General features: G+C 43.1%; 1 protein-coding gene across 11 annotated transcripts in view; it reads left to right on the top strand.

Annotated features, from left to right (window-relative positions):
* The window catches only part of MUC13 (mucin 13, cell surface associated), a 449,549-nt gene that overhangs the window by 111,309 nt on the left and 313,285 nt on the right, over nt 1-24,955 (top strand). For 5 of the 11 annotated variants that reach the window (XM_069616647.1, XM_069616650.1, XM_069616649.1 and 2 more), the window contains exons 2-5: nt 16,777-16,818; nt 18,839-18,880; nt 20,898-20,939; nt 22,949-22,990. In XM_069616647.1, coding sequence (XP_069472748.1) covers nt 16,777-16,818; nt 18,839-18,880; nt 20,898-20,939; nt 22,949-22,990 — 168 coding nt within the window. The remainder of the gene's footprint in view (nt 1-16,776; nt 16,819-18,838; nt 18,881-20,897; nt 20,940-22,948; nt 22,991-24,955) is intronic. The other 6 variants (XM_069616651.1, XM_069616655.1, XM_069616654.1 and 3 more) reach the window with 2 other exon arrangements.

Below are 24,955 nucleotides of genomic sequence, written 5' to 3' on the forward strand. Positions count from 1 at the left end.
CTAAGAGGGGGGTGTTATGCAAGGGTTGTCATCCAGAGTACTGAACTGGACATAAAAATACATCAATAAGGGTTTTCCTCAGCATCCCAGACTAGGCATTGACTTGGCTGTAGTGTTGATTGAATATCGCTTACAAAAGTGGGGGCTCGGAGCCGGGATATTTTGGGTTAGATTTACCACTTGTGCAGATTAATACAGTGTGCCAACTGACAAGATACACATATCCGGTTAGATCACCACACTGTTTTACACTGTGAAAGCATCCCTAAAAGGAACGCTCTAAGGAAACGGTCTGTTTTGCAAAATAAAATACAAACTTCTGTAAGTCAGGAAGGAACTCAAATTCCAGAATGACGACCTTGTTAGATATGAAAATAGCCAGAGAGCACTTCTTACATAAGCTGTTTGTGAGAGGTGAGTGGACTCATCAGGACCAAATGGTCGGGTTGCAGGCAATCGCGCAACAGGTCACTGAAACAGGGTCAGATATATGGAGAGATCAGGGTCCATTACATGTGGCCCTGAGTGAATTATATATGGCTTCTAAGGCCAAAGATGAACACAATAAGATTGCCAGGATAGCGGCATATTTGTATCTATATATGGGAGCCATGCAGGACAAATGTGCTGAAGGCCAAGATCTGGCAAATAGGCAACAGGCCCAATCTGACCTGGTCTCTTCTGAGCAGAGGCTGCAGAGGAGCCAGGAGTCAGAAAATGATAGTAGGTAGTATATCATTAAAATAAAAGAGGACATGGATATACTGCAACAGGAAAAGACAGACCAGGATACCAGAATTCTGGCTTTGCAGAAGGAGCACCAAGACAGTTTGGACTCCTTACTGCAGATCCAGAAAAATCTGGAGCAACAGATCAATTTCAACAGGGCATGCACAGAGCAGGTAGCCACCCTGCAAATCCAACTAGACAGAGAGAAAGAGGAAAGCAATAAATTGATTTTGAAAGACCTGGATACCCAGGCAGAGTTTGATGAAGAACGCCAGAAAGCTGGTGCCTTTCAAAGGCAGAGGGACGACCTGGCGTCACAAATGCAGGCTCTTGGTCAGGAAAGGGATACCTTAGGCCAGGAAGTCTGCCATTTAAAAAGAAAAATTGAAGAAAATCACTTGGCCCTCCTGGGGCTGGGTGACCTCCAAAGAGAGCATCAGGGCTTGCTAGATCACACCAGGAGGGTGGAGGAGGCTCTGGCAAGAAAGGAGCAGGCCAGTAGGGATGGGACTGAGGAGGTAACCCTCCTGCAGCAGAGACTGGCCCAGTACTCCAGGACCAATCAGGAGGCACAGAGAGAGAATGACGCTCTCTGCCAGCACAATGATAGGCTCCAGCAACAGGTAGCGATGCAGGAGAGACTGATACTCTAGTAAGGCCTTAACTGAGGAACTGAAAGCGCAGGCTCTTGCATTGCAACAGGGAACAGGGGCGGATAGAGATGAGGTTCGCTGGGAAAGAGAAACTCCTGAGCATAACCTCAGGAGCCCTAGTGCCAGAGGCCTTCACCTCTATCAGTCCCTGGACTCTGCCACCCCCATGTTCCCTGGCACACATGAGCATGGGGCCACAGGGATGGCAGATTACTATCCAGCTAAAAGTATGGGGCTCATAGGCCAGTACCACCTAGGAATGGAGCGGCGGGCATCCGGGTATGGGCACCCAAGCACAGTGCAATTTAGTGGGGAACCCCAGGAGAGTAGGCCCACTAAGGGCATCCTGAAAACCTCTGCCCAGTTAGGTCAGTGGGGGGGATACCCAGCAAATCCTGGTAGCAGGGAGGGATCTGAAGACTCCTCTGAGCGTCACAGGACACAGGAGACCAGGTCCCCACATTCTGCCAGCCATTCCCAGGCTCGCAGAATCTGGGAAAACCTGGCAGATCAGACGGCACCTCTGGGAGCAGCGCTTCTGAGTCGGAGGATGAATGGACCAGGGTTACCCGAACCAAAAAGGCCAATAAGGCAAAAAGGGCCTTGCTTAAGGACCCATTGAAACAAATAAAGGCAATAAGGAGTGTCATCACGCCTTATCATAAGAACGCCAAGTATTCTGTTTGGGAACACTTGGAGCTCTATGAGCAAATGATGGAGACTTTCCATTTGAAGGACAGCCAAAGCTGTATTCAATATGTAAAGTGGACCTTCTCACCAGAATACTCCAGTTTCTTTGCGGGGCTGGAGGATCAAAACCATTCAAGGTGGTCCACATACAGGGCGGCCATCTTGAAACATTTTTCTGTGCACAGAAATCCTCAAGAGGCTCGCAAGGCAGCCTACAATTTGCAATGTGGGGAAGATCAGGCCCCACAAGAGTTTGTGCAAGAATTAAAGCGTGCTTTTGCGCAGACCACCAGAAGGGTGCGCACGGATAGCAGAGAATGTATCAATACGTTTTTCCATGCCTTACCCAAATACATAATGACCCAGCTCGTGAGAGATTTTCATGAGAAAAGATCTTTAGACTGGGTCATTGAACAGGCTACCCGGATCTATGAGGTGCAGAAGCCAATCGAAAATAAAAATAATGCGCCGAAAAACCGCAAAACCAACAGCACCCTGGCTGCTGCCAAGGTGGCAGAGGTAAAGGTTGCCCCCGTTTTAGATTTGGAGATGGGGGGGGCCTAAAAACCTGCCTGCACCAAATAATTGACAGCCCAGAAGGCCCTCGGGCCAGTCACAGACAGGGAGTCGAGGAGGTAGTCCACAAATGGGGTCCCCAGCTCCCCTGACTATGTAAGTCCCCGCTACAAGGGAAACCAACCAATCCTGGGTTATGTGTGGACTCCTCAAGCCCAAGGGGGGGGATCCAGCCAAGCACCTGACCCGGGGAACATCCCTCCTAACTTCCCCCAGGAGGGCAGAAATTCACCAAATCCTGGGCAGAATCTTTCCCCAGGTATCCACCCAATTTCCAGCCCCAAAATCATCCATCCTTCTTTCCCCAATTCCCTGAGCCCAGACAACCTAATCCGGGAGAGGGGAGGCCAAGGGTGGAGGGGTACCAAAATCTTCCCAACCGGGGCTACTACCAGAGAAGGGATAGCTACCCTTCCCGGGATCAGCCCAGGGGAGAAAATAGAGCCCCGTATCAGCCTGAGCGGGTTTCACAACTTGAGCGCCAGGTCCAAAATATGGCAAGGGATCTGGGTCACATACTGAGGGCCCAACAGAACCCTCAGATGAGCATGCCACTGCAGAATGCCCCAAACTCTGGACCTGATGCTCCAGAACAATGACGGGGCAGCCCCCCGATAGCCCACCGTTCCCAGGGAGGAGGCACAAGGGGAAGGGGGGTGTAAAGCCTTGGAGGAAGCTTCCTTCCCAACTTGTAAACAGCCCCTGGAAAACCAGGAACCGGAAACAAAATCTCCTGCCCCTGAAAGCCTGCCTCCCAAGGAGCAGAGGGGGGATAGGAGAAACAAAGGACCCGGACAGACCCACTTTGTGGAGGAGGTACAGGTCTTCCAATTTGAAGGAGAGGGATCCTCAGAAGATCCTGGGAAAAGGATCTTCTCCTTCAGAGATGGGGGAACTCCTCCCAAGGAATAATGGGTCCCAAGGGATGCCAATTCAGACTGGGGAGATGTAGAGACTGAGCTACTGCCGCCCATCATCTCATCCCAGAACCGACAAAACCAAAATCCCATGGGTCAAACCCATCCTGATGGCTGCCTCCAAAAAGGGGGGGGGCGGCCCAGAACCCGAAACCATTTCCAGTTGCCAACTTTTTCTTTCAGATTCCCCAGGCTCTTCACAGAATTCTGCCCAAATCTCTGCGCTAGCAATGTCCAAAACCAGAAAATTAGCCCACCAGTTGTCCAAAAATGTGCATTATCTGTGCCCCTTTGAGGAGAAGGAGGGAAGATACTATGCCCCGGTACAAGTACAGGGGCAGGGTACAATTTTGGCACTGGTGGACACTGGATCCCAAGCTACCCTTCTGTCCAAAAGGGCCTTTGATGAACTAAATGCAGGAAGGGGGGAGAATTACCGTATTCCTCTCACCTCTCTTCCTGGACAACTGCAGAACGTTGACGGGAAGGAAATTCCTGTCGAGGGGACTGCAGATTTGGACATCAAAATTGGGCGACACAAGGTGAAACACCCGGTCATAGTAGTGACTCCAGAGGGCACCCCTTGTTTACTAGGGAATGACCTCCTGAGAAGGTTGTCACCCCTAATAGATTGCGCAAACAAGGTCCTCTGGACCCAGACTAGCCGACCAATAAAATTAAAACAGAGTGTCAACCATGTTAGTTTAAACGGCACCTGCCACATGGTTGAACAAAAATCGGACCAAGTAGAATTTCACTTCCAGAACAACCAAATTCCAGACGTGACAGTAATAGCAGTAGGACAACAGACTGGGGATGGGGGGGGGGTCCTCTCTATTTCTGAAAATCAACCTTCCTTCCAGTTTAAGGTGGTATTCCACACTGGAAGGAAACACTCTGAAATTCTTTACCAATCCACAATCAGACACTCCCACTCCTATAGTCCAGAAAGATGTGAAATCAGCTCAGAGCCTGGCTGATATTCAGCAAATTGGAGAGCAGTTGTTCATCCCTGTTCAGTTAAATGATGGGAAGGACTCTGTTCTCGCTCGAGTGTGTGTGAACAACGGTAAGCGCTTCATTAGCGAAGCCATGTTCCGCCAACTCCCAAAAGATCCAGCCATTCCCACATTCAAACTGATAGACAAATGGGAAATGGACCTGGAAGCACCTAATTCCAAACATCTCCTTCCAAGCAGATGTATGCTCAAAATCTCCATTGGCAACAAGAGCATAGTCCATAATTGTTGGGTCGTGGGAGATGTCACTGCCGCCTTTTACTTAGGCAGTGACATTCTCAATCGCTTTGCCATTAGTTTAAACCTAATAAATTTCAAAGCTTGGTCCCGATTAGCGGATAATCCCATGGGCTTTGATGATTCAATAAAACATTTAGGTCAGCTCAATTGCTACCTTATGCAGTTAAAATTCTGATTAAAGAGGAAGTCACCATCCCAGAAAGGACCCGACAATTCTCCCTGGAAGTGAAAGTTAAAAGAGGACAAAAATTGAAAAACCCTGATGCTTACATACATCTAAATGCTTCTCTCCAACAGCAAGGGTTGGGGGTAAACCCAACACCATTAGTCAACATAGAACATGACACCATTGCAATAGAGGTGGATAACAGCGACTTAAAGAGTATTACTCTAGCCGCAGGCACCATCATTGGAATGGCGGTTGATAACCAACATTTCTCCATTGATTTAGGAAATGAACTGTTAGGACCGATCCCCAAGGACTTTTTTGACAGTGACAGTGAGGACAATACAACACCAGACAGGATTTTCACCCGGCATGGGGGGAAGTTCCTGGTGTACACTTCTTGCCCTTATGGTAAGGAAGATGTGACTTGTGACTTCAGAGGGGATGAGGTGATTTTCCAGGTCCATGAGGGCTGCCTTGCCCACCTGAAGCCTCCGGTCCAAATCAGCACTCTGGCCAGGGACTTCTCCACCCAGCTGGAGGAGGCCGCTGAGATGGCAAAACCACAAGTCTTTCCAGGCTTCAGGCAGATGGTGGAAGAGAGAGTCAACCTAGCTGATGCATGTGTGACTCTGGAACAAAAGCAAAAGTTGAAACAAGTTTTCTTGGATTTCCAAGATCTCTTTGCGGTAGACTCATATGACTGTGGTCGCACCGACATCCACACGACAACAATTCCCACGGACCCTGGCATGACTCCAGCGTTTGTGAAACAATATCGCTTGCCTCTCACATCCATGGAGTCCCTTACTGAAATAATTAAGAACCTTGAGTCCCGGGGAATAATCCGTCCAGTACACAGCACCTTCAATAATCCGGTGCTGGGAATATTGAAGCCAAACGGGCAGTGGAGACTCTGCGCCGACCTTAGGGAGCTCAACAAACGGGTCCATACTTCCCGATGGCCTCTTCCCTACATTGACCAAGTGCTGGCCCAGATCCAGGGGTCACAGGTATTCACTTCAATAGACCTGACCAATGGGTACTGGACCGTGCCTGACAGTAGGGAGGACCAATACAAACTGGCTTTTATCTTTGGGGGCCAGCAGTACACATGGACCCGGACTCCCTTCGGATACCTCAACTCTGGCAATGAATTCAACATTTTCCTACATAAGGCCATGCCCGACCTGGGTGCGAGGGGTAACCTGGCTTATGTAGATGATGTCCTCATAAAAAGTTCATCTGTGGAAGAACACATAGCAAAGATCCGTTTTGTTATGACACAGTTGAGGGCCGCCGGAGCAAAACTTTCCTTTCAGAAAGCACAGTGGTGTAGAACCCGTGTTAATTTCTTGGGGCATGAGATTACTCCTCAGGGTCTCTGTCCCCAGGAAAAGAAAGTGGAAGCACTTCAGAAACTGAAAGACCCCACAACTCTGCGGGAACTAAGGAGCCTCCTTGGACTGACTAATTACAGCAGAAAGTTCATTGAAGGCTACGCAGAGATCACTAGACCCCTGATTCATCTCTTGAAGGGGGGGGTCGAGTGGGAATGGGGTCCAGAACAATCTGAGGCCGTAAGACAACTCAAAAGAAGCCTCTCACAAGCGCCTTGCCTAGCTTACCCTGTCAGAAACAACAAGTTCTTCCTGGAGACAGGGTTCTCTAATACGTGCTTGACGGCAGTATTATACCAAAAGCATGACAAGGTCAATAAAGTAATCTCCTATGCGAGCAAAACTTTATCCTCTGTGGAGGAAAAATTCAATGATTGTGAGAAGGCACTCCTGGCAACGGTGTGGGCATTGAAGAATTACCGCCCGTTCATCCAGGGGGAACACATCATAGTGGAGACTCCACACCAGCCTCTGCAATATCTCCAAAGTGACAGGATCCGGGCCGGAAATGTGAGTAATTCCCGAATTACTTCCTGGATTCTGTCAATGCAAGGCTTTCCTGTGGAGGTCAGATATGGCCAAAACAAGAAGAGTCCCCTCGCGCAAGGTCTGGCTGACTTGCATGATTGTGCCAGAGAAAACTGTCTCGAGGACGAAAGTCTAAAAATCAAGGACAACAGGGAGGCATACCTCAATTCCCCACACAAAGTCTTTGAAGAAGAACCATGTTGACAACAACGGGGAGAAAGAACTGGTGGCCGGCGTAGGGAATGCATGGGTGAAGGAGTTTCCAGAACCCTCCGCTGGATACAAAATTGGTCCCCGAAGTAGTCAGGTGGCAGAATTGATGGCTGTGCATCAGGCCATCCTCACTGCTGTCCAACATCAACTCCACGAACTGGTCATAATCACAGATTCGGATTATGTACGGAACGGGTTCGTGGAGCACCTGGTTAACTGGAAAACCAGAGGCATGTTATGTGCTAATAACAAACCCTTGAAACATGGGAAGTTAATCCAAAATATTGATGATCTGGTCACATCGAATGGGATGACCATCTACTGGAAAAAGATCAAGGGTCATTCCAAAGTAGAGGGACCAGACAAAACTGGAAATGACTTAGCTGATCAGCTGGCCAAAAAAGGGGCCATCCAAGGGGATCTAATAGAAATAGAGTCCCTGTTGGGGGAAATCCAGGTCACTGCTATCACTAGGTCCCAGACAAATGCTCACAATGATCTTTCAACTGCACAATGGAGTAAGGAGACCCCTGATGCTGATTTAATTACAGCTCAGAAGGGGGATCCAATTATTGGTAAGTTTTACCAACACCTTGAGGACCCTGAGAACTTTCCCCTGACGGATACCGATTACATTGGGAAAGAGGACCTAAGAGTGTTGATGAAATGTCCAAAAATGTTCCGAATCCAAGACGGTTTGCTGGTAAGGAAATCCAAAGCTGGCCACGATCAGTGGGTGGTTCCTACCTCATTCCGAAGCCTGATGTTAAGTCACGCCCATGATGCGGCCACCGCCGGTCATAGGGGGTTTCACACAACACTGGAAATCTTAAGAGAGTTTGCATACTGGCCACACATGGGGCAGGACCTCGACCAATACTTGAAAGGGTGCCTTGTGTGTGCACAGTTTCAGCCAAAATCCCTCACACACCGTGCGCCTCTCCAAAAGAGGGGGATGACACTGCCATGGTCAGATTTGCAAATTGACTTTGTAGGCCCTGTAATCCGCTCCTCTAGAGGAAACAAGTACAGGTTGACCGTTACATGCTTGTTTACCAAGTGGGTGGAATGTCTCCCAGCCCCAAACTGCAAGGCAGAAACAGCAGCTGCCCTGATGAGTAACCAAATCTTTTCCTGTTTTGGTCTACCTCAAAGGATTGAGTCCGACAGGGGTATCCACTTCACCAGTGAAGTAATGACAAAGATGTGGGAGATACTGGGGGTCAAAAGGAAGTTACATATTGCTTACAGGCCAGCTTCTTCTGGAGCAGTGGAGAGATACAACCGAACCATTGTGAGCATATTAAAAAAGTTTGTGGCGGATTCTGGGCCAAGGTGGGATATCCGATTACCTCTGGTCCTAATGGCCATCAGATCTACCCCTTCATCTGCAACTAAAATGTCACCATTTGAGTTGATGACCGGTCGCAAGATGGTGCTTCCCCAGCATCTGCTCTACAGGACCCAAGAGCAGACACTGATAAATGCCTCCACAACTCACGAGTATGTGGAGAATTTAAGGAAACACCTTCAGCATGCTTTTGCCTATGCTCAGCGGAATCTAGAAAGATCAGCTGCTAGCATGAAAACCCACTACGACCTGAAGACCACCAGAAAGGAATATACTGTGGGGGACCGGGTCTATCTATACAATTTCCAAAGGAACCAGGCCAAACAGCGAAAATGTTTGCCTACATGGAAGGGACCGTTTGAAATTATAGACAAGATCTCCCGTGTAGCGTACAAGATCCGCATCCCCAAAGGCAGCTCGGCAGAGGGGGAAGACAAGTGGGTACATATAAATCAGCTAAAGTGTTGCCATCCCAGGCACACTCTGCAACAACTGGAGGAGTCCTCTGCAATACCAGAGGGGACCGCTCCAGAGTAATTCAATTCCAACCCTAAAATATCCCACATATAGTCCCTAAAATATCATAATTTGGAAAAAAAAAAGTCTTATAATTGTATCTTGTTTTTTTGTTAAAATAAGAACGCAAATGTTTTGACTATAAAATGTATATGCCACCCCACTATATCAATGGTGGGGAAGAAATGTCTACGAATAGGTATTGCCGCTTTCCTTTGTCTTCTTAGGAGAAAGAAAACCTGGAGACTGGCCAAGGAGGACGATCCGGGGACCGGGAGCAGAGACCCGAGGGGTCCGGGGTGCCGCCCAATATTCCCATCAGGACCGGCGAGGAGAACTGATCGATCCAACTGGGTGGAAGAAAAGATGCTGAACTGTGCCATCCACAGAATTGGAAGAAGATAATGGGGATATACCAGCGCAAGGGCTCAAAACCTCCTTTGCACCCGACTTCCCCTCGACTTGAATCAAAGCGTAGTCGGGCGGGGGGGTTTTGTCAAGGGTTTTGACACATGTTGAATCAATAGACTGGGTAGATGTGGGGATGAGCTGTCGCCGCCCATTATTCTATCCCAGAACAAACTAAATCAATAGACTGGGTGGATGTGGGGATGAGCTATCGCCGCCCACATTCACGCCAGAATAGGAGAACTGCGCAGTTGGCACAAGACCACTCCAAAGATACAACCTTCTTGTGAGGGGTTCCACATCACCACTCTACTGTAAGGATGCCATCAAAACAATGTTAAGCAAGGGCCCTATACTATCAAGCAAAAGACCACTCTATTGAAATGCAGTAATTCAAGACAACTCAAAAATGGATGCAGTACCGACAAATTCCCCAAGGTGGCGCTAGCGGTCTAAACTCTGACAGGGAAACTGTATTTAGGAGTTGCAAGAGGGGCAGGGACTTCAAAGCTTGTTGGTTAATTGAAAATCTTAGACACCTGCTGTTCCCAGAGGCCAAGAGGCTGAGAACTCTTAACACCTCAGAGATTCCCACACCAGGAGGCAGGATATCACATGACCCTGTTGATTGATTGAGGAGAGACTTCCAGGCAGCCTGCTGGAGCCCACACAAAAGGCTCTTTCTGTTGAATGGGGTATGTTAATTTTGAGTGTTTCGTGTCAACAGCCCTCTGCCAGCAAGGAAAGACATGTGATCACTGACCCACCCAGACTTCTGGAGGCGGACCCAAACACTTGGGGAGTTGAATTGCAACAAATATATATTTTATAGAAATAGTGATAACTCATTGTAACCAAATGACAGGAATGTACAACTTTGAGAGTCTTAGTTTGAAAAATGCCCTCACGATTTGAGTCCAAACTCCAATTTGTACCATGTTCTGGGGCAAAACCCCGCTAATTATGAATATTGTAGACAATGTGTTTAAGCTAGAGACATGGAAAGTTACTGGGATATATGTGGAAGGGAAATGTACCTTTGTATAATTTTTGATGAAAATCCCATATTGCACAAACCACTAAAATCGAAAATAAGTTGCCATTTTTGAATGCAATGCAAGCTCCTAGAAACGCCAGAGGCGGAACAGAGACTACCTTAAGCAAGGTGCCATATGTACATGTAATGACAACCACTTGTGTACCTGGGAAATATGTATTTGAATCAAATATAGATTTGTGGGCAAATTGACCAGGGGAGGATCCTCTGACCCATAAACAGACCTCATCACTCTGACTCACAACCCAATTCCCCCAATCATGGGAGAGGGGAGAATTGGGCCAATGACAAGTAGAGAGATGCAGGCTCAGGTATGCCACGCACACACCCACTTCCAAAACACATAAAAAGAGACTGCTGGGACAGGTAGAGACATTCAATTCCATTTGCTGCGGAGCATGCTGACCGACGACTTCACATCCAGAGATCCAACACTTAGACTTCCAAGCTAAACATAGACTACAGAACTTTGAACCTAGAAGGCCCACTGCAAGCAAAAGTATTCTTAGCAGGCCTTCAGAATCCAGCAAACCTAACCAAACTATTCAACAGCCGGGCAAGCTTTTTGAATTCTTTGCCAAGAACTGTTGCCAGAACCGCAGACCAGACCCAGACCGCTGTGAGCAGAACCGGTGTCTGATTGACCCGCCGTATCCAGAGAGGCTAGACCAGCAGAGCAGAGCTGACCCAGACGCTGTGAGCAGAACCGCCCAGTCCAGTCCAGTTGACCAGATCCGTGACGAGGCCCATTCATTTCAAAATTAGGAGTGAGTATCCGCCAGAACTGTGCAGAACCCAATCTCTTAGTTAAAATAATCTAATCCAAACTATTTTAACCTAATTAGAACAGCCTCCTAGAAATCGTGTCATCTGTCATTTGTAAAGCTGCACAACTGTCACCTGTCAATTCTGATGCTGCAAGCTGTCACCTGTCATTTTGAGTTTTACTTTAAATCCGAAAATCTACCGTTATTAAATCGTCCTTATCTCTGGAACCGTTTGGGCTAGGAACGAAATTCAACTTTCATTTTCAAGCTGTGATTCTAGGCTTTCCAACGAACCTAGAACCGACTCACTATACTTTTTCCGCAATCGCGATTTACACACTCGCGAAATTTACCGCGATTTGCGATTTGGCTCAATTTCTCCACTTGTCAAAATAGCAGCTCCATTCTTTCCTTTGTTAAAATCCGTTTGCAACCTGGTAGTTACGCATAGAACATTGCTAAAGTGAGCTTGAACTAATATAAAGTATCTCTCCCTCACCCTGAATCTCTAGAGGGAATTAAAATCAGTTAGCACATTTTCCCATCCATTGCCATCACATTTAAAAGCATTTTGGGCCTGTGTTTCAAACCTCTACCTGTTTTCCTCTAAGCTTGCTGGGGGGGAACTGCATTTTGTATTGCATTTTGTTGGGATTCTTGAAGACTGTGTGCTCTCCTTCCATTTCTTACATTGCATAGGGGGGGAAGTGAATTGTCAAGGAAAAGTGATTACATTGTCTTTTGTTGAAGCCATATCAAGTTATCTTCTGTACTGCATTTCATTCATCATTGCGTTTCCTTGAACCATATAAAGCATTCTTTCCCACCTTATTCTTCTGTTCCTATTCAAAAGTTACCTCTTGCTGATTACTGCTCATATTCACAAGTGTAATATCCATTATCAATTTATTTATAGAAGTGTGATATATATATATATATATATATATATATATATATATATATATATATATATATATATATATATATAGTTTAAATTTTCAAATAAACCTTTTAATTTGCAAAACAAACCTACTTCTTAGCTCAGTGGGGTCAGGGGGATTCTAAGAGTGGAGTGTTATACAAGGGTTGTCATCCAGAGTACTGAACTGGACATAAAAATACATCAATAAGGGTTTTCCTCAGCATCCCAGACTAGGCATTGACTTGGCTGTAGTGTTGATTGAATATCGCTTACATACTATACAATACATATCTCCTTTTTAATATCCTCCTTGGTTACGAATATCGATACAAACTTTCATCCATGCTATGTTTCGAATTCCAAAAAGCTCATTACAGCAGGCTGTTTAGGCCCTGTCACCTCCTAGGTGTCTTAAACATGGCGTTTTGTGTGCAAACAGGTGTTTCAACCTTATTCAACAACGTCTTCCTTAGGGCTGGGATACCATAACACAAAATTACACAGTTTACATTAAGAATTGAACACAAATGTAGGATTCCAATATTTAGGTGCATATCCACACATTGCATACAAAAAATGATAAATACAAAATGAATAAGAAAACATATTAGCATTCAACATAAACAAAGGTGGGAACAGGGGATAAAAGGGTGGAGGGGGAGAAAAACCAAAGTCTAAGGGTGATTTTAGTTAGTATCTTTCTATAAAACATATATCCATGACACTCTTACTTCGCCATATTGTAGGTAATACCATCTTCTTCCAAAAAACATCACCTACACAGCATGAGTCTAGTGACCATCACCAATACACAGACCGTAACTCATCAATTCTACGTCACCCAGTGATGCAATTTACTGAATATGGTCTTAAAAACTGTGGGTGAGAACCAAAAGAGTAATTACCAATTGCTAAATGTGATCAGTTCCCATCGACTCACTCACTGATGTGCAATTGACATTTCACTAGATATCGAAAATCAAAGGAGTCTAATTAGAGCACTTTGCAAAAAACAATTCAAATCTAGTGCTCACCCTTAACTACGCGTGGATCATCCCAGTGAACACATTCCTGGTAATAATAAACAAGCATCAACCTCTTCCCAGCAATCTCATTGCTTTATAAGTACTGTTGCATAGCCTGATAGCCTGACCCAGGCTTAATTCAAGATCCAAAAATAATTTTTGTTGGAAGCAAATTAATTGAAAATATATGAATATATATTCAATTGTGGTAATTAATGAATACACTCCAATTCAGTGATTTCCCTTCACCATAGGTGGGTGTTAACAATAAACACAAACCTGGTGTTACTATAGCAAAAAATATCACTGTTATAATATCCTCCTTGGTTACGTATATCGAAACAAACTTTCATCCATGCTAGGTTTCAAATTCCCAAAAGTAGCTGAAAAAATAACCATATATTTGTAACATTGTTATTCATCCAATATTGAACTTCTACTACCTCTATTAACTTAAAGCAAACAAAAACTACAAATAGTGCCCAAAACATACATTACAGCAGGCTGTTTAGGCCCTATCACCTCCTAGGTGTCTTAAACGCAGTGTTCCACATGCAAAAGCAGGTGCCATCTTGTTTCCCGTTCATTTAAATAACCCCATCACAAATTACCATATCAAAACAAAACCCTAACGCTCCTCACAATATGCTGTACTCCTCCTATGATTTGCCATCTCTGTGATGACAGACTTGTTAGTAAAAGCAGAACACGGCATAGATCATTCAAAAAGATATTGCCCTCTTACTATATTGTACCTACAGTGTTTGCTATGATTTGCGCTCCTTTTCAGCAGATAAATTAGCACATCTAGACCACCTCTATACTGTGTCTTGCTCGAAGCACTTTTAGTGTGCACAGTACCCATAATAAAAACAGGCTCACACATTAACATGTCATGATCCAAGCACTCATCCACATATACTACTCTTCTATTATAGCATATAGTATCATTACTGTGGTGGAAACTGATCAATGTCATTCTCTGCATATTCTATGTACCACGAACACATCTAAGTGCAGAAGCTGTTATGTTAGTGATATGTGTTCCATCAGATGCCCGTTATAATGTTCACACCTTTAAACATGCTGAATTAGCTTAACCACTGTCCCATGTTTTAGTGTTCCACACTTCAATGCACCTGTGCTATTCATAAAGCTCATTGCTCGAAACCCATATTCAGTATCTGCATGTGTGTCAATACTTTGGACGTTTAATTATTTATCCAGCTGTAATCGTACCTCATTACTTGTCTCGTGTGAGATTTCCTTCCCTTTACCAGATTGTTTAAAACTCTCATAGGCCTCGTAATACGTTGTGTATAAACACCATGCAATTCAATACAAACCACAATGGTCTTTTAAGGCATCCGGTCACCACATCTATCCTAATCAAAATGATTGTTCCATCTTATAATTACAAACATATATATGTTCTTAATAAGTCTTGGACACCATGAAAAACACGACCTACTCAGATTGCCATGTTTGACCAATCAAACCTGCTAGCTATTCTAACATTACATATTATGCTCCTATCATCATTCCCTTGTCTTGATAGTGGTCAAAGGGCAGAATGGTGTTTTCTTCAACATTTTGCCCGGTTTTCTTTTTATGATCTATTGTTCGTTAACAAAGTCTTGGTTAAGCAAGTTACATATGCCTATCAAAGTACCAAAAATGTGGGCTTTGATCTTTAGCAAGATCTTACTTGAACTACATTTATGACCTTCACATCACTCTCAGGTGTTCTAAAAGGTAATGTCCTGAGACCATCATACTCTTTCCTTATGCCATTGTATTACAATATTCATTACATAACAACCAAATTAGTCCTAACATCCATTCTTTCTTGTAAGACAAACGTGCTTCTGAGCACCTCACGTCTCATCTCCAAGACCTCATGATCAATTTGTATAGCAAGACCCCATCTCATGGTCTGTATTTAGCGCTTTATACACAGTTCTGTGTTTGCAAATCAATTTTGACTCCATCTGTTCAAGAGCCTTTTCTCTATCACCACCGCTGGGATCTCTTTGTATTTTTCGCAAATCTGATCCCCCGGATAAATGTTTTAAAGAAAGATACTAACTAAAATGCCCTTACATTTCTTTTTTTTGCCACCCCTCTTTTTCCCCTGTTCCCACCTTTGTTTAAGTTGGATGCTAATATGTTTTCTGATTAATTTTGTTTTTATCAAATTTTTGTATGTAATGTGGGGATATGCACCCAAAAATTCATACGTTTGTTTTCCATTCTTAATGTAAACTGTAAAATTGTGTTGTGATATCACAGCCCTGAGGAAGACCTTGTTGAATACGGTAGAAACAGGTGTTTGCATGTGGAACGCCACGTTTAAGACACCTAGGAGGTGAGATAGCCTAAACAGCCTGCTGTAATGACCTCATGGAATAAGGTCGAAAAACACATGTTGGCTGTCCAGTAAAAGATAATGGGGGTCATTACACGGTAGGCGGTAAGGGTTTACCGATACCGGTAAACCCTTACCACCTTACTACGAGGTCCCTTTGCGGGTCCGCCCTTAACGCCTGGTTTTTACAGGCGTTAAGTACGGGACTCGCAAAGGGACCTTGGTGCTAATTACGGTACCGCAATTTGCGGTACCGTAATTAGCACCTTCACCATTAACATGGAGCCCTATGAAGCTGACTGGCAATGGTGAAGGGGCAATGGTGGATGGCGGAATTAGCGCCCCCACACACCTTGGAATATGGCGCTAATTCCGCCATCCACCAAGACGGACCCGGTAAGGTACCGGCGGCAACCATGGCGCTAATAGCGCAATGGTTTACCGCCTACCATGTAATGAGGCCCAATGTAAATTGATCCTTTCAGAAATTGACTGCTGCTAGCATGGGGTCACTATGACATTGAAGTTAATATCTTTAATTTGAGTAGGTGTGGCATAAGTGGTCATTGCATTTGTATGTGTTAATTTTGGTGACATTGGGCTGTGGTCACTTCACTTTGACCAGTGCTAGCCAACCGCCAAAGTTAGAATAAGACAGGTTGAAAATTGAACTATTTTTTATTTAGTATTGTCGTAGATAGCTTGATGGGGCTTTAGCCCATCTTTTGATTTCACTTTGAAGGAAGACTAAATTTGTATACTTTTCAACCAACTTTTAACACCCTCAGGAAAAAGAGTTTACCGCAATTGATTGTAATGTTGCCACTTGTCAAAAACTTCTGATGTCACACTCCTTCAAGATTCAAAAGGTCCAGATGCACAGTTGAAGCAGTAGAACCTCATGCTGTGCTAGCTGTCGATAACTATAATGAAAATAAAAGTCCTGTTTTCCATTTAAAAGAACGCTATTTCTGCATGATATAAGTACTGGTATTGGGGTTGCTGAGCAGTAAACAAGCCAGGAAGCAGCTAACTATTCTTTTCTCATTCTAGAATCAGAATATACTAAACAATTAACACACATGCAAGTTGACAACCTCAAATTAATTGAAGCAGAAACTTCCTTTGGTGCATACTGTATCACTATTTTACATGTGTACCAGCGGTTATATTGATCTTGAGTAGAATATGGAAAGAATTACAACTTAAAGTGGATTTCTATCTCTTTTAGAATCGACCACTACAGCTACTTCAACCTTAGGAAAAACAGCAGGTAATATATGAAAACACTAATAGCACTGTCATAGGACATACAGTAGTCTTGATTTGCACACTTCTGCTATTTTGGTGGCCTCACTGATTATGGCTAAGCAAAGCAAAACCAGATAGCTATTGGGGAATAGTGGGGTAGAGGGGATAGTGTTGGTGAGTGCAGGTCGTATATACCTATTTCCTGAGAGCAAGTACTGCTCTATGTGGTTAAAGGTATTGACACCTTTGTATGTGTAATGTCTGGAAATAGATGCTAATATCCATTGGATGACAGTACTGGCACACAGGGTTAGCCGCTGATATGGGACTGTGGTTGATAGAGCTAAAAAAGTGGTTCGTAATGCACTGACCTCTGTACTACTCTGACAAAGATAATCTGGTGTTAGTAGCCACAAAGGGGTCATGTCTGTGGTGGTCTGTGCGTTATGTAAAGGTATATTAGATATGGAGTGTGTTAGTTAGTTCGGGGAAGGTGTGAAGATTTAGGAATTAATTGAGGATTCTGTGATTCGAGTTAAGTTATACACTGAAACGTTTCAGTTACATTCTGCTGTTGACCTAGGAGTGGAGGCTTTGTTGTGCTGCTGTCTACCAGGGGTTAATTCTTACGCTTGCGGGTTCCATTGCATGGCAATTGTGGTGTGATATCTGACTTTCATGATTGATGAGCATGAGGAGGGAAGAATGACTGGACTGTTAGGGAGAATACTCAAGAATGTGCTAATTTCCCTTACCTTTTGAGACCCCCAGCAACTTTGCTGGATTTCTAGGATTTTAATTTTTACCTGGAAAGAGTGTGAGCCTTTTTCCCACTCTTTTATGTATTTTGATGTGTGTTTTACTTTTGTGTTCTTTGGATATGGAGTTTTAAAACAACCCCATAGGCATCATCTTTTTCTTGTGTGTCACACAGCATCTTCAGTGCAGTGGCACAGGGGTGCCTTACAAACTCCTCAAGGTTTAAATACCTTCTCTGGGACTGACTACTGTCTCCCAGAGCATGTAAAGTTAACTTGACTTTACTAGTCTTTTTAAATTTACAGACCCAGCACACACTATCTTCCTATAGAGTGCTGGAGGGGTTGCCTAGCATCCCCTGAGTCTAAACACTCATGTAACAGTCAAATGTTACCCTTTTCTACTTGAAATGGCCACGTTTAAGACACCTAGCAGGTGAGAGGGCCTAAACAGCCTGCTATAATGACTTTATTGAATAAGGTCGAAAAACACGTGTTGGCTGTCCAGTAAAAGATAATGGGAGTTGATCCTTTCAGAAATTGACTGGTGCTATCATGGGGTCACTATGACATTGAAGTTAATATCTTTAATTTGAGTGGGTGTGGCGCAAGTGGTCATTGCATTTGTATGTGTTAATTTTGGTGACATTGGGCTGTGGTCACTTCACTTTGACCAGTGCTAGCCAACCCCCAACGTTAGAATAAGGCAGGTTGAAAATTGAACTATTTTTTATTTAGTATTGTCGTAGATAGCTCGATGGGGCTTTAGCCCATCTTTTGATTTCACTTTGAAGGAAGACTAAATTTGTATACTTTTCAACCAACTTTTAAAACCCTCAGGAAAAATAGTTTACCGCAATTGATTGTAATGTTGCCACTTGTCAAAATGTCACGCTCCTTCAAGATTCAAAAGGTCCAGAAGCACAGCTGAAGCAGTACAATCTCATGCTGTGCTAGCCTTCGCTAACTATAATGAAAATAAAAGTCCTGTTTTCCATTTAAAAGAACCCTATTTCTGCATGATATAAGAACTGGTATTTTTTGTATTGGGGTTGCTGAGCAGTAAACAAGCCAGGAAGCAGCTAACTATTCTTTTCTCATTCTAGAATCTTGATATACTAAACAATTAACACATATGCAGTTTGACAACCTCAAATTAATTGAAGCAGAACCTTCCTTTGGTGCATACCGTATCACTATTTTACATGTGTACCAGCGGTTATATTGATCTTGAGTAGAATATGGAAAGAATTACAACTTAAAGTGGATTTCTATCTCTTGCAGAATCGACCACTACAGCTACTTCAACCAAAGGAACAACATCAGGTAATATATGAAAACACAAATAGCACTGTAATGGGACATACAGTAGTCTTTTAATGCACACTTCTGCTATTTTGGTGGCCTCACTGATTATGGCTAAGCAAAACCAGATAGCTATTGGGGCATTAGTGGGGCAGAGGGGATAGTGTTGGTGAGTGCAGACTGAATATACCTGTTTCCTGAGAGCAAGTACTGCTCTATGTGGTTAAAGGTATTGACACCTTTGTATGTGTAATGTCTGGAAATAGATGCGAATATCCATTGGATGACAGTACTGGGACACAGGGTTATCCGCTGATATGGGACTGTGGGTGATAGAGCTTAAAAAAGTGATTTTTAATGCACTGACCTCTGTACTACTCTGACAAAGAGAATCTGGTGTTAGTAGCCACGAAGGGGTCATGTCTATGGTGGTCTGTGTGTTATGTAAAGGTATATTAGATATGGAGTGTGTTAGTTAGTTCGGGGAAGGAGTGAAGATTTAGGAATTAATTGAGAATTCTGTTATTCTAGTTAAGTGATACACTGAAACGTTTGAGTTACATTCTGCTGTTGAATGGAGGCTTTGTTGTGCTGCTGTCTACCAGGGGTTAATTCTTACTCTTGCGGGTTCGATTGTATGGCAATTGTGGTGTGATATCTGGCTTTCATGATTGATGAGCAAGAGGAGGGAAGAATGACTGGACTGTTAGGGAGAATTCTCAAGATGTGCTAATTTCCCTTACCTTTTGAGACCCCCAGCAACTTTGCTAGATTTCTAGGATTTAAATTTTTACCTGGAAAGGGAGTGAGCCTTTTTTCCCACTCTTTCATGTTGTTTGATGTGTGTTTTACTTTTGTGTTCTTTGGATATGGAGTTTTAAAACAACTCCATAGGCATCATCTTTTTGTTGTGTGTCACACAGCACCTTCAGTGCAGTGGCACAGGGGTGCCTTACAAACTCCTCAAGGTTTAAATACCTTCTCTGGGACTGACTACTGTCTCCCAGAGCATGTAAAGTTAAATTGACTTTACTAGTATTTTTAAATTTACAGACCCAGCACACACTATCTTCCTATAGAGTGCTGGAGGGGTTGCCTAGCATCCCCTGAGTCTAAACACTCATGTAACAGTCAAATGTTACCCTTTTCTACTTGAAATGGCCACGTTTAAGACACCTAGCAGGTGAGAGGGCCTAAACAGCCTGCTATAATGACTTTATTGAATAAGGTCGAAAAACACGTGTTGGCTGTCCAGTAAAAGATAATGTGAATTGATCCTTTCAGAAATTGACTGGTGCTATCATTGGGTCACTATGACATTGAAGTTAATATCTTTAATTTGAGTGGGTGTGGCGCAAGTTGTCATTGCATTTGTATGTGTTAATTTTGGTGACATTGGGCTGTGGTCACTTCACTTTGACCAGTGCTAGCCAACCCCCAACGTTAGAATAAGGCAGGTTGAAAATTGAGCTATTTTTTATTTAGTGTTGTCATAGATAAATCGATGGGGCTTTAGCCCATCTTTTGATTTCACTTTGAAGGAAGACTAAATTTGTATACTTTTCAACCAACTTTTAACACCCTCAGGAAAAAGAGTTTACCGCAATTGATTGTAATGTTGCCAGTTGGCAAAAACCTATGATGTCACGCTCCTTCAAGATTAAAAAGGTCCAGATGCAGCGCTGAAGCAGTACAATCTCATGCTGTCCTAGCTGTTGCTAACTATAATGAAAATAAAAGTCCTGTTTTCCATTTAAAAGAACCCTATTTCTGCATGATATAAGAACTGGTATTTTTGTATTGGGGTTGCTGAGCAGTAAACACGCCAGGAAGCAGCTAACTATTCCTTTCTCATTCTAGAATCAGAATATACTAAACAATTAACACATATGCAGGTTGACAACCTCAAATTAATTGAAGCAGAACCTTCCTTTGGTGCATACTTTATCACTATTTTACATGTGTACCAGCGGTTATATTGATCTTGAGTAGAATATGGAAAGAATTACAATTTAAAGTTGATTTCTATCTCTTGCAGAATCGACCACTACAGCTACTTCAACCAAAGGAACACAACCAGGTAATATATGAAAACACAAATAGCACTGTAATGGGACATACAGTAGTCTTGTATTGCGCACTTCTGCTATTTTGGTGGCCTCACTGATTATGGCTAAGCAAAACCAGATGGCTATTGGGGCAATAGGGGGGCAGAGGGGCTAGTGTTCGTGAGTGCAGGTCATATATACCTATTTCCTGAGAGCAAGTACTGCTCTATGTGGTTAAAGGTATTGACACCTTTGTATTTGTAATGTCTGGAAATAGATGCTAATATCCATTGGATGACAGTACTGGGACACAGGGTTAACCGCTGATATGGGACTGTGGGTGATAGAGCTTAAAAAAGTGGTTCGTAATGCACTGGTCTCTGTACTACTCTGACAAAGATAATCTGGTGTTAGTAGCCACGAAGGGGTCATGTCTATGGTGGTCTGTGCGTTATGTAAAGGTATATTAGATATGGGGTGAGTTAGTTAGTTCGGGGAAGATTTAGGAAATAATTGAGAATTCTGTGATTCGAGTTAAGTTATACACTGAAACGTTTGAGTTACATTCTGCTGTTGACCTAGGAGTGGAGGCTTTGTTGTGCTGCTGTCTACCAGGGGTTAATTCTTACTCTTGCGGGTTCCATTGCATGGCAATTGTGGTGTGATATCTGACTTTCATGATTGATGAGCAAGAGGAGGGAAGAATGACTGGACTGTTAGGGAGAATTCTCAAGAATGTGCTAATTTCCCTTACCTTTTGAGACCCCCAGCAACTTTGCTGGATTTCTAGGATTTTAATTTGTACCTGGAAAGAGTGTGAGCCTTTTTCCCACTCTTTCATGTATTTTGATGTGTGTTTTACTTTTGTGTTCTTTGGATATGGAGTTTTAAAACAACTCCATAGGCATCATATTTTTCTTGTGTGCCACACAGCACCTTCAGTGCAGTGGCACAGGGGTGTCTTACAAACTCCTCAAGGTTTAAATACCTTCTCTGGGACTGACTACTGTCTCCCAGAGCATGTAAAGTTAAATTGACTTTACTAGTCTTTTTAAATTTACAGACCCAGCACACACTATCTTCCTATAGAGTGCTGGAGGGGTTGCCTAGCATCCCCTGAGTCTAAACACTCATGTAACAGTCAAATGTTACCCTTTTCTACTTGAAATGGCCACGTTTAAGACACCTAGCAGGTGAGAGGGCCTAAAGAGCCTGCTATAATGACCTTATTGAATAAGGTCGAAAAACACGTGTTGGCTGTCCAGTAAAAGATAATGGGAGTTGATCCTTTCAGAAATTGACTGGTGCTATCATGGGGTCACTATGACATTGAAGTTAATATCTTTAATTTGAGTGGGTGTGGCGCAAGTGGTCATTGCATTTGTATGTGTTAATTTTGGTGACATTGGGCTGTGGTCACTTCACTTTGACCAGTGTTAGCCAACCCCCAACGTTAGAATAAGGCAGGTTGAAAATTGAACTATTTTTTATTTAGTATTGTCGTAGATAGCTCGATGTGGCTTTAGCCCATCTTTTGATTTCACTTTGAAGGAAGGCTAAATTTGTATACTTTTCAACCAACTTTTAAAACCCTCAGGAAAAATAGTTTACCGCAATTGATTGTAATGTTGCCACTTGTCAAAATGTCACGCTCCTTCAAGATTCAAAAGGTCCAGAAGCACAGCTGAAGCAGTACAATCTCATGCTGTGCTAGCTGTCGCTAACTATAATGAAAATAAAAGTCCTGTTTTCCATTTAAAAGAACCCTATTTCTGCATGATATAAGAACTGGTATTTTTTGTATTGGGGTTGCTGAGCAGTAAACAAGCCAGGAAGCAGCTAACTATTCTTTTCTCATTCTAGAATCAGAATATACTAAACAATTAACACATATGCAGGTTGCCAACCTCAAATTAATTGAAGCAGAACCTTCCTTTGGTGCATACTGTATCACTATTTTACATGTGTACCAGCGGTTATATTGATCTTGAGTAGAATATGGAAAGAATTACAACTTAAAGTGGATTTCTATCTCTTGCAGAATCGACCACTACAGCTACTTCAACCAAAGGAACAACACCAGGTAATATATGAAAACACAAATAGCACTGTAATAGGACATACAGTAGTCTTGTATTGCGCACTTCTGCTATTTTGGTGGCCTCACTGATTATGGCTAAGCAAAACCAGATAGCTATTGGGGCATTAGTGGGGCAGAGAGGATAGTGTTGGTGAGTGCAGGCCGTATATACCTATTTCCTGAGAGCAAGTACTGCTCTATGTGGTTAAAGGTATTAACACCTTTGAATGTGTAATGTCTGGAAATAGATGCTAATATCCATTGGATGACATTACTGGGACACAGGGTTAGCCGCTGATATGGGACAGTGGGTGATAGAGCTTAAAAAAGTGGTTTGTAATGCACTGGCCTATGTTCTACTCTGACAAAGATAATCTGGTGTTAGTAGCCACGAAGGGGCATGTCTATGGTGGTCTGTGTGTTATGTAAAGGTATATTAGATATGGAGTGAGTTAGTTAGTTCGGGGAAAGAGTGAAGATTTAGGAATTAATTGAGAATTCTGTTATTCTAGTTAAGTGATACACTGAAACGTTTGAGTTACATTCTGCTGTTGAGTGGAGGCTTTGTTGTACTGCTGTCTACCAGGGGTTAATTCTTAATCTTGCGGGTTCCATTGTATGGCAATTGTGGTGTGATATCTGACTTTCATGATTGATGAGCAAGAGGAGGGAAGAATGACTGGACTGTTAGGGAGAATTCTCAAGATGTGCTAATTTCCCTTACCTTTTGAGACCCCCAGCAACTTTGCTGGATTTCTAGGATTTAAATTTTTACCTGGAAAGGGAGTGAGCCTTTTTTCCCACTCTTTCATATTTTTTGTTGTGTGTTTTACTTTTGTTTTCTTTGGATATTTTCTTTAAAACAACTCCATAGGCATCATCTTTTTGTTGTGTGTCACACAGCACCTTCGGTGCAGTGGCACAGGGGTGTCTTACAAACTCCTCAAGGTTTAAATACCTTCTCTGGGACTGACTACTGTCTCCCAGAGCATGTAAAGTTAAATTGACTTTACTAGTCTTTTTAAATTTACAGACCCAGCACACACTATCTTCCTATAGAGTGCTGGAGGGGTTGCCTAGCATCCCCTGAGTCTAAACACTCATGTAACAGTCAAATGTTACCCTTTTCTACTTGAAATGGCCACGTTTAAGACACCTAGCAGGTGAGAGGGCCTAAACAGCCTGCTATAATGACCTTATTGAATAAGGTCGAAAAACACGTGTTGGCTGTCCAGTAAAAGATAATGTGAATTGATCCATTCAGAAATTGACTGGTGCTATCATTGGGTCACTATGACATTGAAGTTAATATCTTTAATTTGAGTGGGTGTGGCGCAAGTTGTCATTGCATTTGTATGTGTTAATTTTGGTGACATTGGGCTGTGGTCACTTCACTTTGACCAGTGCTAGCCAACCCCCAACGTTAGAATAAGGCAGGTTGAAAATTGAGCTATTTTTTATTTAGTGTTGTCGTAGATAAATCGATGGGGCTTTAGTCCATCTTTTGATTTCACTTTGAAGGAAGACTAAATTTGTATACTTTTCAACCAACTTTTAACACCCTCAGGAAAAAGAGTTTACCGCAATTGATTGTAATGTTGCCACTTGGCAAAAACCTATGATGTCACGCTCCTTCAAGATTAAAAAGGTCCAGAAGCACAGCTGAAGCAGTACAATCTCATGCTGTCCTAGCTGTTGCTAACTATAATGAAAATAAAAGTCCTGTTTTCCATTTAAAAGAACCCTATTTCTGCATGATATAAGAACTGGTATTTTTGTATTGGGGTTGCTGAGCAGTAAACACGCCAGGAAGCAGCTAACTATTCTTTTCTCATTCTAGAATCAGAATATACTAAACAATTAACACATATGCAGGTTGACAACCTCAAATTAATTGAAGCAGAAACTTCCTTTGGTGCATACCGTATCACTATTTTACATGTGTACCAGCGGTTATATTGATCTTGA

Source organism: Ambystoma mexicanum, chromosome 9 (genome assembly GCF_040938575.1).
Source record: "Ambystoma mexicanum isolate Mex_15411 chromosome 9, UKY_AmexF1_1, whole genome shotgun sequence".
In the NCBI taxonomy this organism is placed as follows: domain Eukaryota; kingdom Metazoa; phylum Chordata; class Amphibia; order Caudata; family Ambystomatidae; genus Ambystoma; species Ambystoma mexicanum.